Genomic DNA, 18,964 nt, shown 5'->3' on the forward strand with positions numbered 1-18,964 from the left:
TAGCATTTTTATATTTAGTTTAATGGCATCTGAAAACATTCAGAGCTCAGGTAAGAAGAGGAGACGAAATGCCTTTTGGGTTGCCTTTACTGCCAGCTCACTAACTATAGGGGGAAATATTCTTGCTCGTCAGCAAGGTTGCCGGTGCAGCTGCAGTTAACGGCCGCTGGAAATGGCCGCAACGCTATGCGGGTGAAATTGGTCTGGGGGGGCAAGGGGATAGGTGGCGCAGTGCTCACCTTCCGTGCAGTGCCGTCCTGGTGGGGTTGCTGGAGGGATCCGGGACAAAGTTCCTGTCCAGGTCCGGCGTTGGAGCTTCCCACCGCCTCTGGGAGCGAGACTATAGAGCTCGCAAGAAATTGTGGGCAATGAAGAGGCCTGAGAATTAAAGGGGCCATGCACACCGAAGCAATACAAAATAAAATGCAGGGAATCAATGCATTTTTCAGCCCTTTCTGCCTTTTAAGAACTATTCAATGTTTAAAAGAAGTTCCAAATGTGAATATTCAGCTCTTAAAGCTGAAGTACCTTCCTAACCTCAGCAAATGGGAAAACTGCCTCAGCACTAACACAAATGGCTCAGCAAGCCAGGGAAGGGGCACCCAGGGTCTCGCATGCAGCACTCCAGCTTTGTGCAGGGGGTCAAAACTGCAACACAGGGCCTCTACCCACAGGGGCCAGGAGGCTCTCCAGAAAGAAGGATGTGGGAGTGCATCACCGAGACCATCATTGCCAGCAGTGTCGCCCCCACCATCTGGCTCCAGTGCCCAAAGAAACTTCATGACCTCAGACCACTGGTCAAGGTCAGTGAATGAATCTTCAAAAGCCGTCTCCTACCAACTGCATCACTAGCCTCACACAGTGCTCAATGCTCGACTCCCCTCCCAATCACTCACCTACCAGAAATCTGTATCAATCACGAGGCACATCTCCCATTCCTAGCCTCACCTCACCTCCTTGGAAGAGATGGTGCAGGCCATTCTTGGCAGGGGCATGGCTGAGCACTTGCCAGCGGCGGGGCAGAAAGGATACAATATGCTGGTACCTTTGTATGTTATCCGCCTTCTGGCATGCACCTTTTGCTTTTTGCTTTCCCGCTCTCCCCTCATCACAACTCCACCCTTGTGCCTTCCTCATTTCACACACCCAAGAAATGCAGCCTGTCCAGCCAGTGGGGTCAACAAGAAGAGGGAGAGGAGAGTGAAGAAGAAGAAACACTGTCACTCGATTTCACGCACCCAGCCACCAGCTCCTGAAGGTCGAAAGTCAGCAGCCTTCCACCAGCCATGCTGCAGCCACTGGGGTAGCACTGCGTGACATCACTAGGATAGGCAAAGGCACACACAAGAGAGTCACTAAGGGAATGCATACAGGTGATGAGTTGATTTCTTGATGTCACAGTGGATAGATAGACATATATAGGTGGATTGGAAAGTTTGCTTTGTGATTGCTTTTATTTCAGCATCGTGGCCAAGAGGACGTTGTGATGGTCAGTAGCAGAGGGAAGGTAAGGTGTGGGACTAATGTTGAAAGGGGAATTGGGGCTGTGGTCACTGGGACCGCAGGCGGATCATTCCATCCCGGATATCCTGGTCACAAAGGTGCTGTCTGGGATGCATCCTTCCATCTGATTCCTCCTCTTCTGATTCCTCCTCTTCGGCTTCCTCCTCTTCTGTGTCTTCCTCTTCCCTCTGCAAGCGGATGCAGTAAGTGTGAAATTACAGCATAAAATGCTGGAAATACTCAGTTGCTCAGGCAGCATGTCGACCTGAGACTTGAACCCTGTTTTTCTGTTCCCGGATGTTGCGTGACCTGCTGAGTATTTGCAGCAGGTTCTGTCTTCTCAAAGGCCTTTGTTTACCATCCGAGCCCTTGCAAGCATTTAGCAGCACTCCCTACACACTGGAAAAAAAACTTTTCACATCTATTGCAGCAAGCCACCACTTCAATAAAAAATTTTAAAAGTGCAAACCCTTAAATTCAAACTTACCTGAATGATGTGTGTGTCCCTTTGAGGTCCAAACATTGCCACAGTCAGCCTGCTTGCACACCAGGCTAACCTGGCGTGCTTAGGACCCACCACTGAATTCAGCGCTAGGGTCGAAGTTTGCGCTTGTGACATAAAGTCGGCGTTGCGCGCCGATTTAAGTCACAGCGCCGCCATTTTGTCCGGCATGACGCTGCCAATTACCAGCAGCGCAAGGGCGACGACGAAGATGGCGGCTGCCGCGGGAACCGCCAACAGCTGGCGAAAGAGCAGCGGCCGCCGTTTTAGCGCCATTTAGCTACAGAGTGGCGTTACGGTCACGAGTTTCGAGCCCATAGACTAGAAGCTACTCTCAGCGATATTCGTGACCAAATGTTGAAGATGATCGTACGACCTTCCTGTGTCTGCTATTTTAATGGAGGTATTACACGGGTTAAAGCGAGTGCTAGCAGAGCAGCCGGAAGAATATCACGTGAATGCGTTACGTGCAGGTTCGTTAAAATCACCAATAGTCATTATTATCATTGTAGAATCGAGGACTCTTATGGTAAAATATAGATTCCAGATTTGACTAAGGAACCAATAACACAGAAACAAAATACTGTAGATGATTAAATCCTATGAGGAAATGGATAGTTTTCCTGCATTGATACAGATGGATAGATTTGCCGAACTGTTCTCCTGCCAGGCATTACATTATTAGCACGATTTGACTGTTAAAATGCTGACTTGCCAGATTATGTGGGTTTAGCTTCATCTACATAATGCGGGCAAGCTCCTAGTCCTTAAGGGCTGTTTACAAGAAAGACTTGCATTTATAAAGCGCTTTTCACAACCACCCAAAGCACTTTATAACCAATGAAGTACTTTTTGAAGTGTCGTCACTGTTGTAATGTAGGAAATGCAGTCGGCCAATTTGCGCACAGCAAGCTCCCACAAACAGCAACGTGATAAATGGCTAGATAATCTGTTTTAGTGATGTTGATTGAGAGATAAATATTGGCCCCTGGACACCGGTGATAACTCCCCCTGCTCCTCTTCGAAATAGTGGCCGTAGGATCGTTTACGTCCACCTGAGAGAGCAGACGGGGCCTCGGTTTAACGTCTCATACAAAGGACAGCACCTCCGACAGTGCAGCACTCCCTCAGCATTGCACTGGAGTGTCAGCTTAGATTTTTGTGCTCAAGTCCATGGACTGGGACTTGAACCCACAACCTCCTGACTCGGAGGCAAGAGTGCTACCCACTGAGCCACAGCTGACACACAAGAGGAGATGGGGAGATTTAATGGGATGCAGCCAATTAAAGCTAAATGGATGCATATGGGGATAAAAATAGCCTTTACAAAGGCTGCTTTAATGTATATATTTCAGCCATTGCAAAGGTTGTTTGGGTAACCAAAGTGCCTGGCAAAACCTAATGCCTGGCATAATATATGGAGAGGCAGAAAGCCGTCCAAGCCTGCAGCTAAGTGAATTGCGGGGCCAAACTTCAACCCCTGTTCAATAGAGCTGCTGCAGGATGCCAGGAATGATGTATGAGGAGAGATTGGGTCGATTAGGCTTATATTCACTAGAGTTTAAAAGAATGAGAGGGGACCTCATTGAAACTTATAACATTCTAACAGGACTAGACAGACTAGATGCAGGAAAGATGTTCCCGATGGCGGGGGAGTCCAGAACCAGGGGTCACAGTCTAAGGATAAGGGGTAAGCCATTTAGAACAGAGATGAGGAGGAATTTCTTCACCCAGAGAGAGGTGAACCTGTGGAATTCTCTACCACAGAAGACAGTTGAGGCCAATTCATTAAATATATTCAAGAAGGAGTTAGATATCTTTCTTAAGGCTAAGGGGATCAAGGGATATGGGGAGAAAGCAGGGACAGGGTACTGAATTTGGATGATCAGCCATGATCGCATTAAATGGCAGAGCAGGCTCGAGGGGCCGAATGGCCTACTCCTGCTCCTATCTTCTATGTTTCTATGAGCTGGTAGTGAGGAGGATGCCACTGCAGGGCACACCTGCCGTAGGACAGCATTGTAGCATGCCTGGAAGCAAGTGGAGGGAGAGACCATGAAGGGTGCGCTGGCCTTCGCTGTCCCTGGCAAGTCTAGCCCTTTGGCGCATGCTCGCTGCAGATGTCACAGGGCTGCGCAAGTTCCGGGATTTCAAGGCTCGAATCGTATGCGCGAAAACCCGGAACTTGTGATGTGTCAAGATCCAACGCATCCCCGGGAAAAGGGCATCCGCGGGCGGAGACTCTGGCTATTTGCCCAACAACTGCCCGGCGAATGCCCGTGAAATTCTTAAAAAGCAGGCGTATGGCATAAGGCCTGCTTTTACCAGTGCAAGAGTTTAAAAAACATAAAAATACATTTTTTTCTGCCATTTAAGCATTAAAAAACTTCTACAATAAGGGAAGTTTATTTTTAGTCCCTTTAAAACATTTAAATTTATTTTTCAAAAAATTAAATTTTCGTTTTAAATATTTAAATTAAATGGCATTTTAATAAATTTTGAATATGTAATTTTCTTTAATTTGGTGTGTAGATGTATTTTTTTGGGTATTCCCATTCATACTTATGGGGTGTCCATACGTACGGAATCTCCATAAGCATGAATGTGGATCCCCCTTTTATTTGTTGGGCCGGCCCTCGTGATCCCAGGGGCGCTTCCGAACTGCCTGCGCCCCTGGGATATGTGGGCCTCTACCCGCGGGTACCCGGATAGTCTCCGAACCTCCCGGGCCACCAGGTATGCGGGCATTTTATTTGAGGATCGGAGGCAGTTCCCTGCGGGGAGCCTCTGACCGCAAATTCAGGGCCAATATAAGTAAATGGAGATTCTCATTGGGAAATCCTTTGTACCAGTATCATGGACATAGCAATTACAGTTGGCAATGCCATAGAACCTGGCACAAAGCCTCCTAGCTAAATAAGTGGAAATTAAACAACAAAAAAGAGAAATACGTTTCAGAGCTAGACATGAAGTGCTGCTACAAATCTTACTGTGGCTTGCTTTGAATGCATTTCCATTAATAGCACACATTAACAGCCCTGGTCTCCCATTTATATATGGGTGGGAGATGACTGAGTAAACTGGTATAAATGCTAGGAAATCAAGCAAATATTTATCTGGAAATAGGCAAGTGCTTCTGACTGGAAAATTAGATGGGGCGCTAAATTGGCGCAAATATGGCATAATGGATCTCCACCCGTTTTTCCAATCAGTTATACCCACTTTACGCTAGTTAATTGGAAGTAACTAATTGTACTGAGGGAGTGCTGCACTGTCTTTCGATGATATGTTAAACCGAGGCCCCATCTGCTCTCTCAGGTTGACATAAAAGATCCCACGGCACTATTGTGAAGAAGAGCAGGGCAGTTATCCCCAGTGTCCTGGGGCCAATATTTATCCCTCAATCAACATCACTAAAAACAAATTATTTGGTCATTATCGCATTGCTGTTTGTGGGAGCTTGCTGTGCGCAACTTGGCTGCCTCCTCTTGAAGTTGTTGACTTCTTGCTGGGGTATGGTTTTGAAGGCCCTGCTCACCCGCTAGTACTTCACTCACGCGGCCATTCCTCATGTTTGTGCCGATCTAGCGAGTGCCATCAGCTTATTGGATGGTGAGAGCATCAAAGCCGAACCCAATCTCGTCCTTATCCAGTATTCACATATGAATTTTCCGGCAGGATTTGCTGAACAGCAATCAACGTTGGCCAATTTTTTTTCACTGCCAACCCGCGGGACACTGAGGCCAGTTGTGGCCCCCTTTGCTGCCTCCACAGCTCAGGTTCAATTCTCATGCCTCTGCCGGTCTCAACCAGAGAAGCAGGTTAGGTGCAACAGCCGGTCGCAGCATGCACAGGACAGGGACTGGAATTCCCACTCCTACTTGCTATCCAGCGGCTCCTGCTGGGAAGTATGCACGAGTGGAGACAAGATCAGACTCCACTGTGATCTTGACTTGTATAGCCCGCCCACCTTGAGTGTCAAAGGCTCGCACATGAAGTGTGGCCACTTTGGTGAAGTGCCAGGCGACTGCCAGTGCCTTTCAATTCAATTCAATTCAATTCAAATCGCTTTATTGGCATGACAAGTTACATCTTATGTTGCCAAAGCATCGAAAAACATTCATGTTTGTTCACATAAATACAGATCTATCCATACAGTGTATAAACAGATATATCCCTGAGTGTATAAATATACATTCATATAATTTATATATACTCTTTTCTTATATTTAGTGGTTGTCCCTCTGTTTATGGCAAGCTGTAACATAGTGTGCCGCTAGTGTTACACAATTTCTCTCTTCCCCTAGTAGGTATGGGAGTTTTTGGTCGTCATTCAAATTTCTGAATTCCTGGCATATTTTTGTGAATATTGGGTAGAAATTCTCCCTTATGCCCTGATATTTTCTACAAGCTGTGAGGAAGTGCATCTCTGCATCTCTGTCTCCACCACTCCCTGACTGCAGTGAGAGCATATCCTGTCCTCTCTTGGTACTTTCAAAGTTTGCAGTAATGTCCGTGCCTTCAGGAGAGAAGGGGAGAGAAGGGGAGGAAAGGGGAGAAGCATCGGCAAAAGCAAAAACAAGTCAGTGTGCTGCCCCACATTGGCCAGACTTTAACATATACATGCCTAGAACAAGACATCAGTGACGCAAGACATTCCCCAAAACGCGTCAAAATTCACAAAATTACTACACTCTCTAGGGTCGTGTCAATTTGAATAAAATGGCAGATTTTTAAAATAATGATTTGGTCATTAACATATTTGTTCCTCTTTGTTCCACTAGATACTATCAACCCAAAATTTTTTCAAGATGCAGCGTTAATGAATATAGCCAGTTTCTGCAGGCTGGAGGTGGCATCTGTCTTTTCAATAAGCCTCTCAAGGTAAGCCCTTGGGTAAACAGTGAATGTGCTTTGAGTGGTCATGTGACTTGCAACTTTTCTTGAGGGGTGGGGGATATTTTGTATTCATAAACATCGTCAATGCTAAGGATAGAAGGTTTTTACTCTTTTTTATCCCGTGTCCACCTGAATCAACTGTGGGTCAGATATATCACATGTTAGTACGATAGCAAAATACTGCGAATGTTGGAAATCCAAAATAACAACAGAAAATGCTGGAAAAACTCAGCAGGCCAGGCAACATCCATGGAGAGAAATTAGACCCGAAATGTCGACTCTAATTTCTCTCCACGGATGTTGCCTGGCCTGCTGAGTTTTTCCAGCATTTTCTGTTGGTATATCACATGTTAGGTTGGGTTTAGCATCTCCTTTGTTCATCTCTGTGTATGAGACCTTGCTGTGTGCAAATTGACTGCAGTGTTTGCTTACATAAGCGACCGCAGTTCAAAAAGTAATCGATTAATTGTAAGCATAGAAACATAGAAACAGAAGATAGGAGCAGGAGTAGGCCATTCGGCCCCTCGAGCCTGCTCCGCCATTCAATGAGATCATGGCTGATCATCCAAATTCAGTACCCTGTCCCTGCTTTCTCCCCATATCCCTTGATCCCTTTAGCCTTAAGAAATATATCTAACTCCTTCTTGAATATATTTAATGAATCGGCCTCCACTGCCTTGTGTGGTAGAGAATTCCACAGGTTCACCACTCTCTGGGTGAAGAAATTCCTCCTCATCTCAGTCCTAAATGGCTTACCCCTTATCCTTAGACTGTGACCCCTGGTTCTGGACTCACCCGCCATCGGGAACATCCTTCCTGCATCTAGTCTGTCTAGTCCTGTTAGAATTTTATAAGTTTCAATGAGATCCCTTCTCATTCTTCTAAACTCCAGCGAGTATAAGCCCAATCGACCCAATCTCTCCTCATACGTCTTTCTCTTTGGGATACCCTGAGAACATGATAACGTGTTGTATAAATGAAAATGATTTCTTTCCTTCCTTTAGATTAGCTGTAATGTCCCTTAATTTCATCTGCTTCTGCAAGAATATGACATTTCTCTTTCAGCCCTAGGCACAGCTTTTCTGACTGTGGTTGCCCAGTTAGGTGCTAGATTCAGGCCAGTTCCATACTGGTGGCTCATGTCTGTTGGGATCTGGAAAGGGGCTGGTCAGATTTGATTTCACTGGGGACTCTCGGCGCCTGGCTCAGTGGGGAGGCATCGTCCCGCCTCTTTGGGCTGAATCCTAATCGGAGATCATTGAGGCAAATGAGCAACATATCACCCAGTCGCTTCATCATGCTTATACAATTACGGTGCTGTAATTGGCTAAGGTGGGAGTAGATGAGCATAGGGTGGATGAACGTTGTCGGCAAAATAGGCCAGCAGATTGTTTTCCATCTTTAGTCGGTTGTTGTGCAGGGGGGTCAATGAGGAGTGATAGGAATCTGGATTTAGGACAACTTAAATTGACGTCAACAATGTTTGACTTGGCATGAAATTCAGCTTTGATATTTTGACATTATATTAGCTTGATTCAATAATATTCATACCTATTGACGTAAGAAAACTACTAGGCACTTGGTCTAAGCGTTAAACAAAGCTTTAATCAACTGTTTTACAACATGGAGGTCTAGTTGTGTCCTTCACTAGTTCCTGTTAAGAATGTCCTGCGCAAGCTGGGCTCGTGCCCGAGTATTTATACTCTCCCTGGACAGCGCCACCCGTAGGCCGCTCAGTATTATTTCATAAGTCTTTCTTTCATGAATGACCGATTCACGTCACCTGTTGCGTTCACCAATCGTTCTGAGGCCTTGATGGAACTCCAGCTTATCACAAGAACAAAAGAGAAAGAGCAGTGCATGGGTTGACGTTCCATTCCACCCAAGATCTCTTTCCCCCCCCCCCCCCCCCCGCCCCCCCTCCTCCTCCTGCCCAAACCAGCTACAATAATTTCTGGGTCAGCAATCGTACACTGTACAGCATGTATTAGAATGTTTTATTCAACAGATGATTTTTTTAGAAGCACATTGACACTGGGTAAAAAGCTACTTAAGAGGTAGAATCACTTGCAGAGCCTGTGCTAATGAGATTTGATCATTTCCATTAGTTATGAGGTAAAAATGACCCTTTCAACAATTCCCACAGCTGGTTGACACTCAAGAATGTGGAAACGGATATGTGGAAATGGGAGAAGAATGTGACTGTGGCACCGCAGCTGTGAGTCGATTTAACTCTGTGCGACATGCAATGTTGTGTGGCTGCATATCACGTTGTACCGACGGGTCTTTGTTGTCATCCTGCATGGAATGTGTTTCGCCCCTCATGTTACCTAACTCTGCCAGTTTTATTAAGTGAAATGTTGGTTGGAAAACGGAGAGCTAAGTAGGATTTGATACAGATTTAACAAGAAGCACAGCACATCTTTCACTATCTGGAGTAACGGGGCAGTTTGGAGTTGCTGCAGCAAACAAATTACAGAAGAAGGTGGACAACATGGAAAAAGTCAAACTCGGAGGAAGATGATTCCACTCATCCCATCCACTACTTCATCACCAATTTTGTAAATGTAAGGTAGACAGGAGAGCCCCTTTAATCCAGAGATACAAGAGTGCTTACATTTGGCCAGATTCCCCACTCCAATACGTTCTTGTTGGATCTCATCACTCTCTGAGAGTCCCTTATGATGTTGGTACTGGGAATTCATCCAGCTGGTATCTGTCAGCCAGAGAAGAACTTATTATTACAGATGGACTGACCATCGCCCATGCCAGGGTGAATTTCACAAAACAAATGCGTTTTAATTGTTGCAGTCTTAAAGGGTTAGGTTGAGGGCGCACTTATGCAGCCTGATTTCCGACCCAGGCCTCCCGCGCGGTGCGGCCATGCCAGGAGTGCAGATTAGGTTATCATGGAACCACAGCCCCGATTTTCCATCCACTGATTTACATGGGCAGAAAGTCAGATGCAGCCGGCCCACGTTTTCCTGACCAGCGGTCCTTGCTCCTCACTGGGAATGCCCAATCGAAGATTCAACCCTCTGTCGCCTATGGACATGAAGTTGTAAATAATGTGCGTTTTCTCGCTTTCCATCAAATGCACCATTTATGTGCAGCGTTCTTAAGGCCTCAATTGTTCTGGCTCATTGTTGTGTTGTATGATCTCAGCAATGCTTACATGCAATTGTCACCTGCACCAATTTCTATCCCAGCAGAATCAGACTTAGCAAGTCAAGTGTGCTACCCATCTTTAGGAAATTAATTTGTAATAAATCTGCAATTAGCCTAACTTTGGTTAAGTCTGTAGCTGAGAAAGTGCTTCTATTAAATCAGTGGCCATTATGTGCGTTGATGACGAGTTGATTTTATTTCATGCAGGAATGCAGCAAAGATGGCGGTAAGTGCTGCAAGAAGTGTACTCTTACTCACAATGCGATGTGTAGTGATGGACTGTGCTGTAGAGGTTGTCAGGTAAGATGGCTGCTTTGCTAGCACAACTCACTCTAACAGGCAATAGTTTAAGAGACCTGCTGACAACGTTTTAGTGTCCTTTTACCCCTGACTCTTTGGTTGGAACACAGTCTGGATAAACAGGGTGAAGGCCTGCTCTTGATAACTGCGAATAGTCATATGTTGAAGACAATTGGACATTCTTATCCGAGTTCCCAATAAACAGTCGTTGTTAGCATTAAACTGTGCTCCAGTACAAAATAACTGGCAGTGATTCCATGGTCTGAGTCAAGCTGTAAGCACAGAGTGACGTAAGAAAACTACTAAGCACTTGGTTTGAGTATAAAACAAGGCTTTAATCAACTGTTTCACAACCATGAGTTCTAGTTACATCACTAGTTCCTGGTTACAGAAACATCCTGAGCAAGCTGGGCCCACGCCCGAGTATTTATACTTTCCTTGGATGGCGCCACCTGCTGGCCGCCCAGTGTTACCTCATGAGTCATTTCTACATGAATGGTAAGATTCATGACACTGAGCATTTTGGTCAAAATCATGCTAATCGAAAAGAGGTCAGGCTGGTCTGGGTTTTGAGCCAGCATGCCTGTGCCAGCTCTTTGACAGAGCTATACCGATTAGTCCCAATCCCCAGCTCTTTCCACATAGCCTTGCAAAGACTCTGAGCAAAATTTATTTTAGAATGTTAGCATAACATAAACTATAGGTCAGGAAATGTTTGGTATCTATCCCAAACCAAATTGGGATATGCATTAAAATGTCATGTGAAGGGCTTTTCTAGTAACACACACCGTGCAAAGCATGCTTAAGCAATTTTAATCCTAGGCAGAGAAGGAACAGAGTCTGCATCAAAGTCACACCTGGACCGCACTGTCATTATTCTTTATAATCCAGTCTTCAAAAAATATATTAATGGCCCGTAACTTGCGGTCAGCGGCGAAGCAAAGCCGTTTGCCCACTGGCCCCCAAAGAAAACAGCCCACAAAGATCTCGCGATCTCGGTGGCGAGAGGTTTGGCTTTTCCGACGTGCGGTTGAAATCAGTGCAGTTCAGTGGGGAATTCCCGCGTGCGAGCTGCTGTGACATCAGCAAGCTGTCTGAGCAGCCAATCACAATGCAGAATTCTCACAGACAGGAGACCAGGAAGTGAAGAAGCTCCTTTGATTATAACTTTTTTTAAATGTTCCAGAGAGCAAAACAAAGATTGGGGGGCTCTCACATGGGGAAAAGGTAAACCCGAAATAAATGTGAACAAACTTTTAAAAAATATAATGTTTTTTAAAATTTCTTAAAAATTGAAATTTTTATTAAAATGGATAAATTTGACACTCCACAAAATTAAAATTAGTTTTTCAGGGCCATAACGTCAATATACTGTTAAAACCCCAGTTACACCTAATCCAACAAGGTCTAACTTTTAATGGGTATTTAACAGCGATATTACCGTGGAAGAGCCATGGGGCAGGATTTTCATTGGGCCGTGGAGGCAGGATTGGAGGCGTGTTGGGGGTTAAAATCCCGAAATCGGGGGGCACGAACCCATCCCGCCCCCAACCCGCCTCCATGCCAGTTTCAAAGGAGGAGGGTACCCGACCCGCACTGGGACCCACCTCCCCGAGGCAGGAAAGGGATTAGTGCCAATTAACTGCCTGTTAACAGGTAGTTAACAGGCAGTTTTTAGCCTAATCCCTATTTTCGTTCTTGAAGTGTGGGATTCCTGATAGCTCCAAACCACGCCAAGTTAGCGAGGCGGGCCGTTGGGCTGAAGGGCTTGGAGGGGTCGAGATGTCCGGTGTTCAGGTGAGTGATGGGTGCATGAGTACAGAGGTAAGTGTGTTTAGTGTGTTTAAAGTATTTAAAGAAGTTTTACTTACCTTTACAGCCTTCCTTCCTTCAGGCCTCGGGAGTCCCTCATCTCACAGGCACAGAAAGCAGAATGGCCACGATCTGTCAAAAATTGCAGCATTCAGCTTTCTGTTCCGGAGAGATCTCTAAATCATCCTGAGAGGAAGGAATTAACTTGTAGTACAGATTGTCAGTGTTTGACAGCTTCAGACAGCTGTGAAACGCTGATATTTCATCTGTCAAAAGCTCTTGACAGATGAAATGTCAATCTGTGACGTCACCTGTTGCCGGGTGGCCCTTAATTGGCCTGCTGAGCCCGCTGGGCAGGCTCAACAAGGTCAATCAAGCCAAAATCGCGTGGGTTGGCCACAACTCGATGGAGGCGGAACTACAACCCCAAAAGTTGTAGTCCCGCCTCCTACATGCCTTCTCAATGAAAATCCAGCCCGTGGTGTTCGTCAGTTTCCCTGATTTCCCTGATTATACTGATTGCCGGCTATGGATGGGGGGAGGGGCACAGCATAGCCGGTGTCGGAGCAGTCAATGAGTGACCGCAACTTCAGGATTTCCACATTAGGACGTGTGTGCGCTACATTCTGAAGTGGCGGTCAGTTTCAAAGGGGTAATAACAGCGAACGCTGTTCGTTCGCTGTTATTACCCTCCGCAAATTATGGGGCAATACCACTCTGATTGTACCTTTACTTTCTCCACCAACATCAGCTCTGATGCTGAGAATTTCAGGAATTTTCATTGTTTGCCTCCTGTCAGTATTTGGTTTCATGGACATTTGGATTAAGTTTGAGCTGGGATTTAGGTTTACAAAACATGCAAAGAAGGACAGGAGAAAACCATCTTCTGAAAGGACTTGACAGGGTAGGTGCGGAGAGGATGTTTCCTCTCGTGGGGGAATCTAGAACTCGGGGCATAATTTCAGAATACGGGGGCACCCATTTAAATCGGAGATGAGGAGGAATTTCTTCTCTCAGAGGGTCGTGAATCTTTGGAATTCTCTTCCCCAGAGAGCTGTGGAGGCTGGGTCATTGAATATATTTAAGGTGGAGATAGACAGATTTTTGAACAATAAGGGAGTCGAGGGTTATGGGGAGCGGGCAGGGAAGTGGAGTTGAGGCCAAGATTAGATCAGCCATGATCTTATTGAATGGCGGAGCAGGCCCGAGGGGCCAAATGATCTACTCCTGCTCCTACGTCTTCTGTTCTATGTTCTTATCTTGTCCACTAAGCCTGCCCTATCCAGACATGGTGCAGCTCACACGCACCATCAACCTATGCCTCCCCCCAAGTCACGCAATCTCCTGGGAAGGGCAAAAGAAAGAAAGAGAAAAAAAAACTGACACTGATGGGGCCTCCAGAGTCAATCAAGCGAGCGTCAGGAAACCGCACTTACCTTCTATACCTCGCGCTGCCCTCTTTTAGCAGGAGTTTAAAGGCTGTTAAATTTAGGTCCTGGTTGATACTTCATTCAAGTAGGTAACAGCAGCTCATAATCAGTTCCAATACGAGTGCACTGCACTCCTACGAGACATCAGGGGTTTTATAAAAAATGTATTGTCACACAGCCCTTGAATTCATTTATATTCAGTAAAGCTTGTGCCTCTTTCCCAGAAATGTTTCCCTGCAGCTAATGGAACAAGCAAGCATCCAAACGCTTTGAAGAAGACTGCAGGGCAAAGTGAAGTGGCTGAGGGCTAGGCTATAGTGCTTGATACCACAGTAAACAAGTGAATGGCCTTTGAAAAGAACAGATCGAGTTACACAATTTCTGGGGGTCGAGGTGGGAGAAGTCTACACAATACATAATATGCTCTTCCTATCATAATCCAAGGATTTCTGTTCTAGTTAAAGGGCCAGTAGCACAACACCTTGAGGCAATGATCAGAGCGTAGTACAGGAAACTCTTTTTTTATCCGGCACCGGCGTGGTGCCGGTTTATCAAAAAGTCCAGATTACAGAGAGGTATCGTAAAAGGTACGAGAGCTCCGTACACAGCAACAAATCCAGGCTTCCCTGTTGCTTAGCAACACATGCAGGAACCCCAGCCACAAGATCCAGGCATCCCTGTTGCTTAGCAACAGGTGCAGGAACCCCGGCCACAAGATCCAGGCGTCACTGTTGCTTAGCAACAGGTGCAGGAACCCCGGCCACAAGATCCAGGCATCCCTGTTGCATAGCAACAGGTGCAGGAGCCCCGGTTACTCAGCCACAGATCCAGGAACGGCCACTAATATAAAGTAAAACTTACCTGAACCTACTCCTGAATTTTGCCGGTAAACAGAGATTTCCGGTTATTTAGGTGCCGGTAAATCGAGAGTTTCCTGTACCTCTCTTTCCCCGTATTGTTCCTGAATTTCGATGGTTGGCCATTCGAAAAATTCTTACGGCAGTAAAGTTTATATTTTCTGGTTACGTGCCCTGTATAACAATATAGTGAGAGCCATTGTATGTGATATAATTCCATCAGACAGACGCCACATCATTTGGCTCCCCACCCAGTCAGTAGATATCAACGGGTCCCAGACTTTTCAGGGTACACTGAACATAGCGGAATTTGAGATCAAGGTGTCATTAGCATTAACAACAGTTCTTCCATGAATGGGAACCCAAAGCCCGATATTGCTCGATTCCCCTGCCTGTAATGAAGCCTCTACTCTGCCTTTTTTTCCAGTATGAACCGCGGGGTGTGATTTGCAGGCAGGCAGTGAATGATTGTGATGTCGCAGAGACCTGCACAGGGGACTCCAGCCAGGTAGGAGAGTTTCTTGTTTGTTCATCACAGCAAATGTCATGTGCAAGTGGTGCAATTTATCTCATCATGTTGTGTGTAAGCAAACAGAAAAGGATTTGCCAAATCCCTTTTCAGGAAGACACCTTCCCTGTTTGTGGCGTCAGCCCTGTAACTTTAACTCTATATATATTTGTAATTGTTGGTGTTTCGTATGACGGGAAAAGCTTATAATGGGATGTCTAGTTTGGCGATCCATTCAATGGCCTCCTGAGATGCTGAGGGGAGAAATGAGGTACCTCCCGCAACAGATCTCAGTGGGCAGGCTGATGTGATGTGTTCCATGGTCTGGCACTCATGGCCACAGTTACACCTCGGGTCGTCCCTCATCTTCCACTTGTGGAGCGGGTGGCCGCATCGTCCGTGCCCCGTGCGGATTGGGTTGAGCGCCGTCCACTGTCTCCGAGGGAGGTCGGAGCCAGGGGCCTCTGCTGTTGGGTCAGTGTTGAGGCGTCGGTTCTTTATGTCGCGTACGTCTCACGATTCCGTCCAGCTGCACGCATATTGGCTGCTGTTTCCCAGAATGGCCGGCACGATTTTAAGCGCTTTCGTGGTGGTTTTTTTCAATTCTTCGTGCATGGGAAGATCGACGTTGCTCGTGATTTTTTCCATCTCACGGAGCGCGGTGGCGTCGCGGCGAATGGCAGGCGGGGCAATGTGGGACAGCACCGGGAGCCACTCAGTTGGAGTGGACTTGAGCGTCCCTGACACCGTCCTCATGGCGGCGTTTAGCTGCACATCCACGATCTTTGTGTGGCGGCTGCAGGATCATGAGGCAGAGCAGTATTCTGCAACAGAGTAGACGAGGGCCTCTATATTTGTAATGTACAATGGTAATTGCAATGGGCATTCACATGTATTCCTTCCTCTGTTGGGCAATGTGAATACAGCACAGTGGAAAGCGATGTACTTATGCAGATCAAGGAAAACAAATATTAGGAATTTGTGTCAGCCGTGGCTCAGTGGGTAGCACACTCACCTCTGAGTCAGAAAATTGTGGGTTCAAGTCCCCACTCCAGAGACTTGAGCACAAAAATCTAGGCTGACACTCCAGTGCAGTGCTGAGGGAGTGCTGCAATGTCAGAGGTACCGTCTTTCAGATGAGACGTTAAACCGAGGCCCCGTCTGCTCTCTCAGGTGGGCGTAAAAGATCTCAGGACACTATTTCAAAGAAGAGCAGGGGGAGTTAGCTCCGGTGTCCTGGGGCCCATATTTATCCCTCAACCAATATAACAAAAACAGATTATCTGGTCATTATCACATTGCTGTTTGTGGGAGCTTGCTGTGCGCAAATTGGCTGCCGGGTTCCCCACATAACAACAGTGACTCCACTTCAAAAGTACTTCATTAGCTGTAAAGTGCTTTGAGACGTCCAGTGGTCATGAAAGGCGCTATATAAATGCAAGTCTTGCTTTGATTTCAGGCCTGTTATCTAGGTTTAGGCATCAAATGACAGGAGGCCTATCACATGTACCATCTACTCTAGTGTGCTCTCCGCTCTGCCTATGTAATCTCCCGGGGGAAGGTTTTGTATAAGTATTCTCCGATCTCCAGCATTAATGAAGCAATTTCCACGATCCAACCCTAGTCTACTGCATTCCACAGACAGTACAGTGCCTGATCACCAAAGCAGCAACAACTTGCAATTATAAAGTGTTGTTAACAGAGAAAACACCCAAAGACACATCACATAGGTTGGGGGGAATATTAAAAAGAAAGGAACGCGGCGAGACACTGTGGGAGAGTTAGGAGGTGTAACTGAAAGCTTGATTGAAAAGACAGGTTTTGAGATGGTTTTTAAAGGTGAAAGGGAATAGAGAAGCAAAGGGGCTTTGGGAAGGAAGAAAGTACGGCCAAGGCAGCTATTAATGATGAGGTGAGAAAAGAAAAGAAAAGACTTGCATTTCTATAGCGCCTTTCACGACCACCGGATGTCCCAAAGTGCTTTACAGCCAATTAAGTACTTTTTGGCGTGTAGTCACTGCTGTAATGTAGGAAACGCAGCAGCCAATTTGCGCACAGCAAGCTCCCACAAAACAGCAATGTGAGAATGACCAGATAATCTGTTTTAGATGTTGATTGAGGGATTAATATTGGCCAGGACACCGGGGAGAACTCCCCTGCTCCTCTTCGAAATAGTGCCCTGGGATCTTTTATATCCACCTGAGAGAGCAGACGGGGCCTCGTTTTAACATCTCATCCAAAAGATGGCATCTAGCGGACAGTGCCGCACTCCCTCAGCACTACACTGGAGTGATAGCCAAGATATTTCTGTGCTCAAGTCTTTGGAGTGGGACTTGAACCCACAACCTTCTGACTCAGAGGCGAGGGTGCTGCCCACTGAGCCACTGATGGTAGAGGGAGAATGCACAAAAGGCCAGAGTCACAGGAGTAAAGGGTCTGGGAAGGAATACAAGACTGGAAGAGATTGTAGAGATAGGGTGGGGCAAAGTCATGAGAGACTTGAAGACAAGGGCCTAGAAATTCACTATGGCCCCGCCAGCTGGCTAGCGCCCAAAAGTTAGCGCTGGGCGCGGAGCCAGTTGCGACCGTCAGATAATTCAGTTTTTGCACCCCAAGTCGGAACCGGGCGCTATTCCAGGGTGTGCCCGCCCCCGCTTGGGGCGCTGAAACTGAATTTCAGCGCTCTAGGCGCCGCTGCGCCACCCGCTGCAGAGCGGCAGGCTGCGGTACTGCAGGCCTCCTCCTCTTAAGGGGGAGGTGCCTGCCACGGGGAGATCGCCGCTGGATAGTGCCGGCAAATGAGCCCGGCACCACGGAGAAGTGCCGGGTTCGCGGAAAGCAGCCGGCAATGCCACCGGGGGGGGGGGGGGGGTGGAGGAGGCCGGGGAAGGAGGTGCGGGCAGGCGGCCGCCGAAAAAGCGCCCCACTAAGGCTACAGTACGGCCCCGTTTTCTGGTCGCTGTTTGTGGCCGCTGCGGAAGAGGCGGCCGCAACTAAATATGGGGATCGGGCCGGTATCGGGGCGGAACCGGGGCACTGCACACACCGATGACGTCATCGGTGCCGGCGCAGCGCTAACGGCTACCGCCGCCATTACCGCTGCGCTGAATATCAGCGCAAACTCTTGTATTGGCGCAGAAGCCCTCTTTAGGCGGTAACTGGCCGCAAAGCTGCCGGCGCCTTAATGAATTTCTAGGCCAAGGATTTGAAATTCAGGTTGGGGGACTGCAGGTCAGCAGTCTATACTTAGCCACATAACTTCCAATCCAGTTCCCTACCGAGTATTTATCTGAGACAACTACTTTTGCTGCCCTGCGGAGGAAGAAAAAAATTAATTTCACTTGAGGCCTTTAAATTTTAAATCGGTATCTTTTAGTTCTGCAGCATCTCTCCAAGCCTGCTTACATATTTATCATCTATACCTCTGGATATTTTAAAGATATTATTGTGTCCATCCCTCCATCTTTTCTCCAGTGCAAACAAGTTCAGCTTTGCAAGTCTTTCCTTATAACTTCCTCAGGCTTGTTAGCAATATCTAAGAGACTCTTAACTTATATTGAAATACTCTGTTGCAATCCTGTGACCTATATGCTGGGTAATTTAATGAGTTTGGACACTTACCGAGATGGAGAAAATGTGAAGGAATTCATGAGAATGATGTGCATGCAGGGAGGTGAAAGGGTGATTAAAGAACCTTTCTGATCTGTCTGTGTGATAAGAATATTACTGTCTAGAGTAGTGGTACCTCCCATCTACCGAATTCCTACCTGTTCCTCCTTTAGGGCAGAGTGGGAGAAAGAGTCCAAACAAGCTCACCAAGACGGTGAAATCTCGATAGCAACATAAAAGATGGCCTAATTGATGTCATGCTTTGTCTCTCTCTAGTGCCCCTGGAATGTTCACAAGCTGGATGGCTACTATTGTGACAATGAACAGGTAATGTGCATTCTTTGTACATCACAGTAAGTCCAAAGTCTCAGCTCCT

The 18,964-nt window shown here is 46.7% G+C and overlaps 1 protein-coding gene across 3 annotated transcripts in view; it reads left to right on the top strand.

The window, feature by feature from the left end:
• The window catches only part of adam11 (ADAM metallopeptidase domain 11), a 209,242-nt gene that overhangs the window by 150,865 nt on the left and 39,413 nt on the right, over positions 1-18,964 (top strand). For all 3 annotated transcript variants that reach the window (XM_085966258.1, XM_085966257.1, XM_085966259.1), the window contains exons 15-19: positions 6,790-6,889; positions 9,051-9,122; positions 10,280-10,372; positions 14,899-14,979; positions 18,865-18,915. In XM_085966258.1, coding sequence (XP_085822384.1) covers positions 6,790-6,889; positions 9,051-9,122; positions 10,280-10,372; positions 14,899-14,979; positions 18,865-18,915 — 397 coding nt within the window. The remainder of the gene's footprint in view (positions 1-6,789; positions 6,890-9,050; positions 9,123-10,279; positions 10,373-14,898; positions 14,980-18,864; positions 18,916-18,964) is intronic.

The sequence above is a fragment of the Somniosus microcephalus genome, chromosome 24 (genome assembly GCF_052327205.1).
Source record: "Somniosus microcephalus isolate GS21.2 chromosome 24, FLI_Smic_1.0, whole genome shotgun sequence".
Classification (NCBI taxonomy): Eukaryota; Metazoa; Chordata; class Chondrichthyes; order Squaliformes; family Somniosidae; genus Somniosus; species Somniosus microcephalus.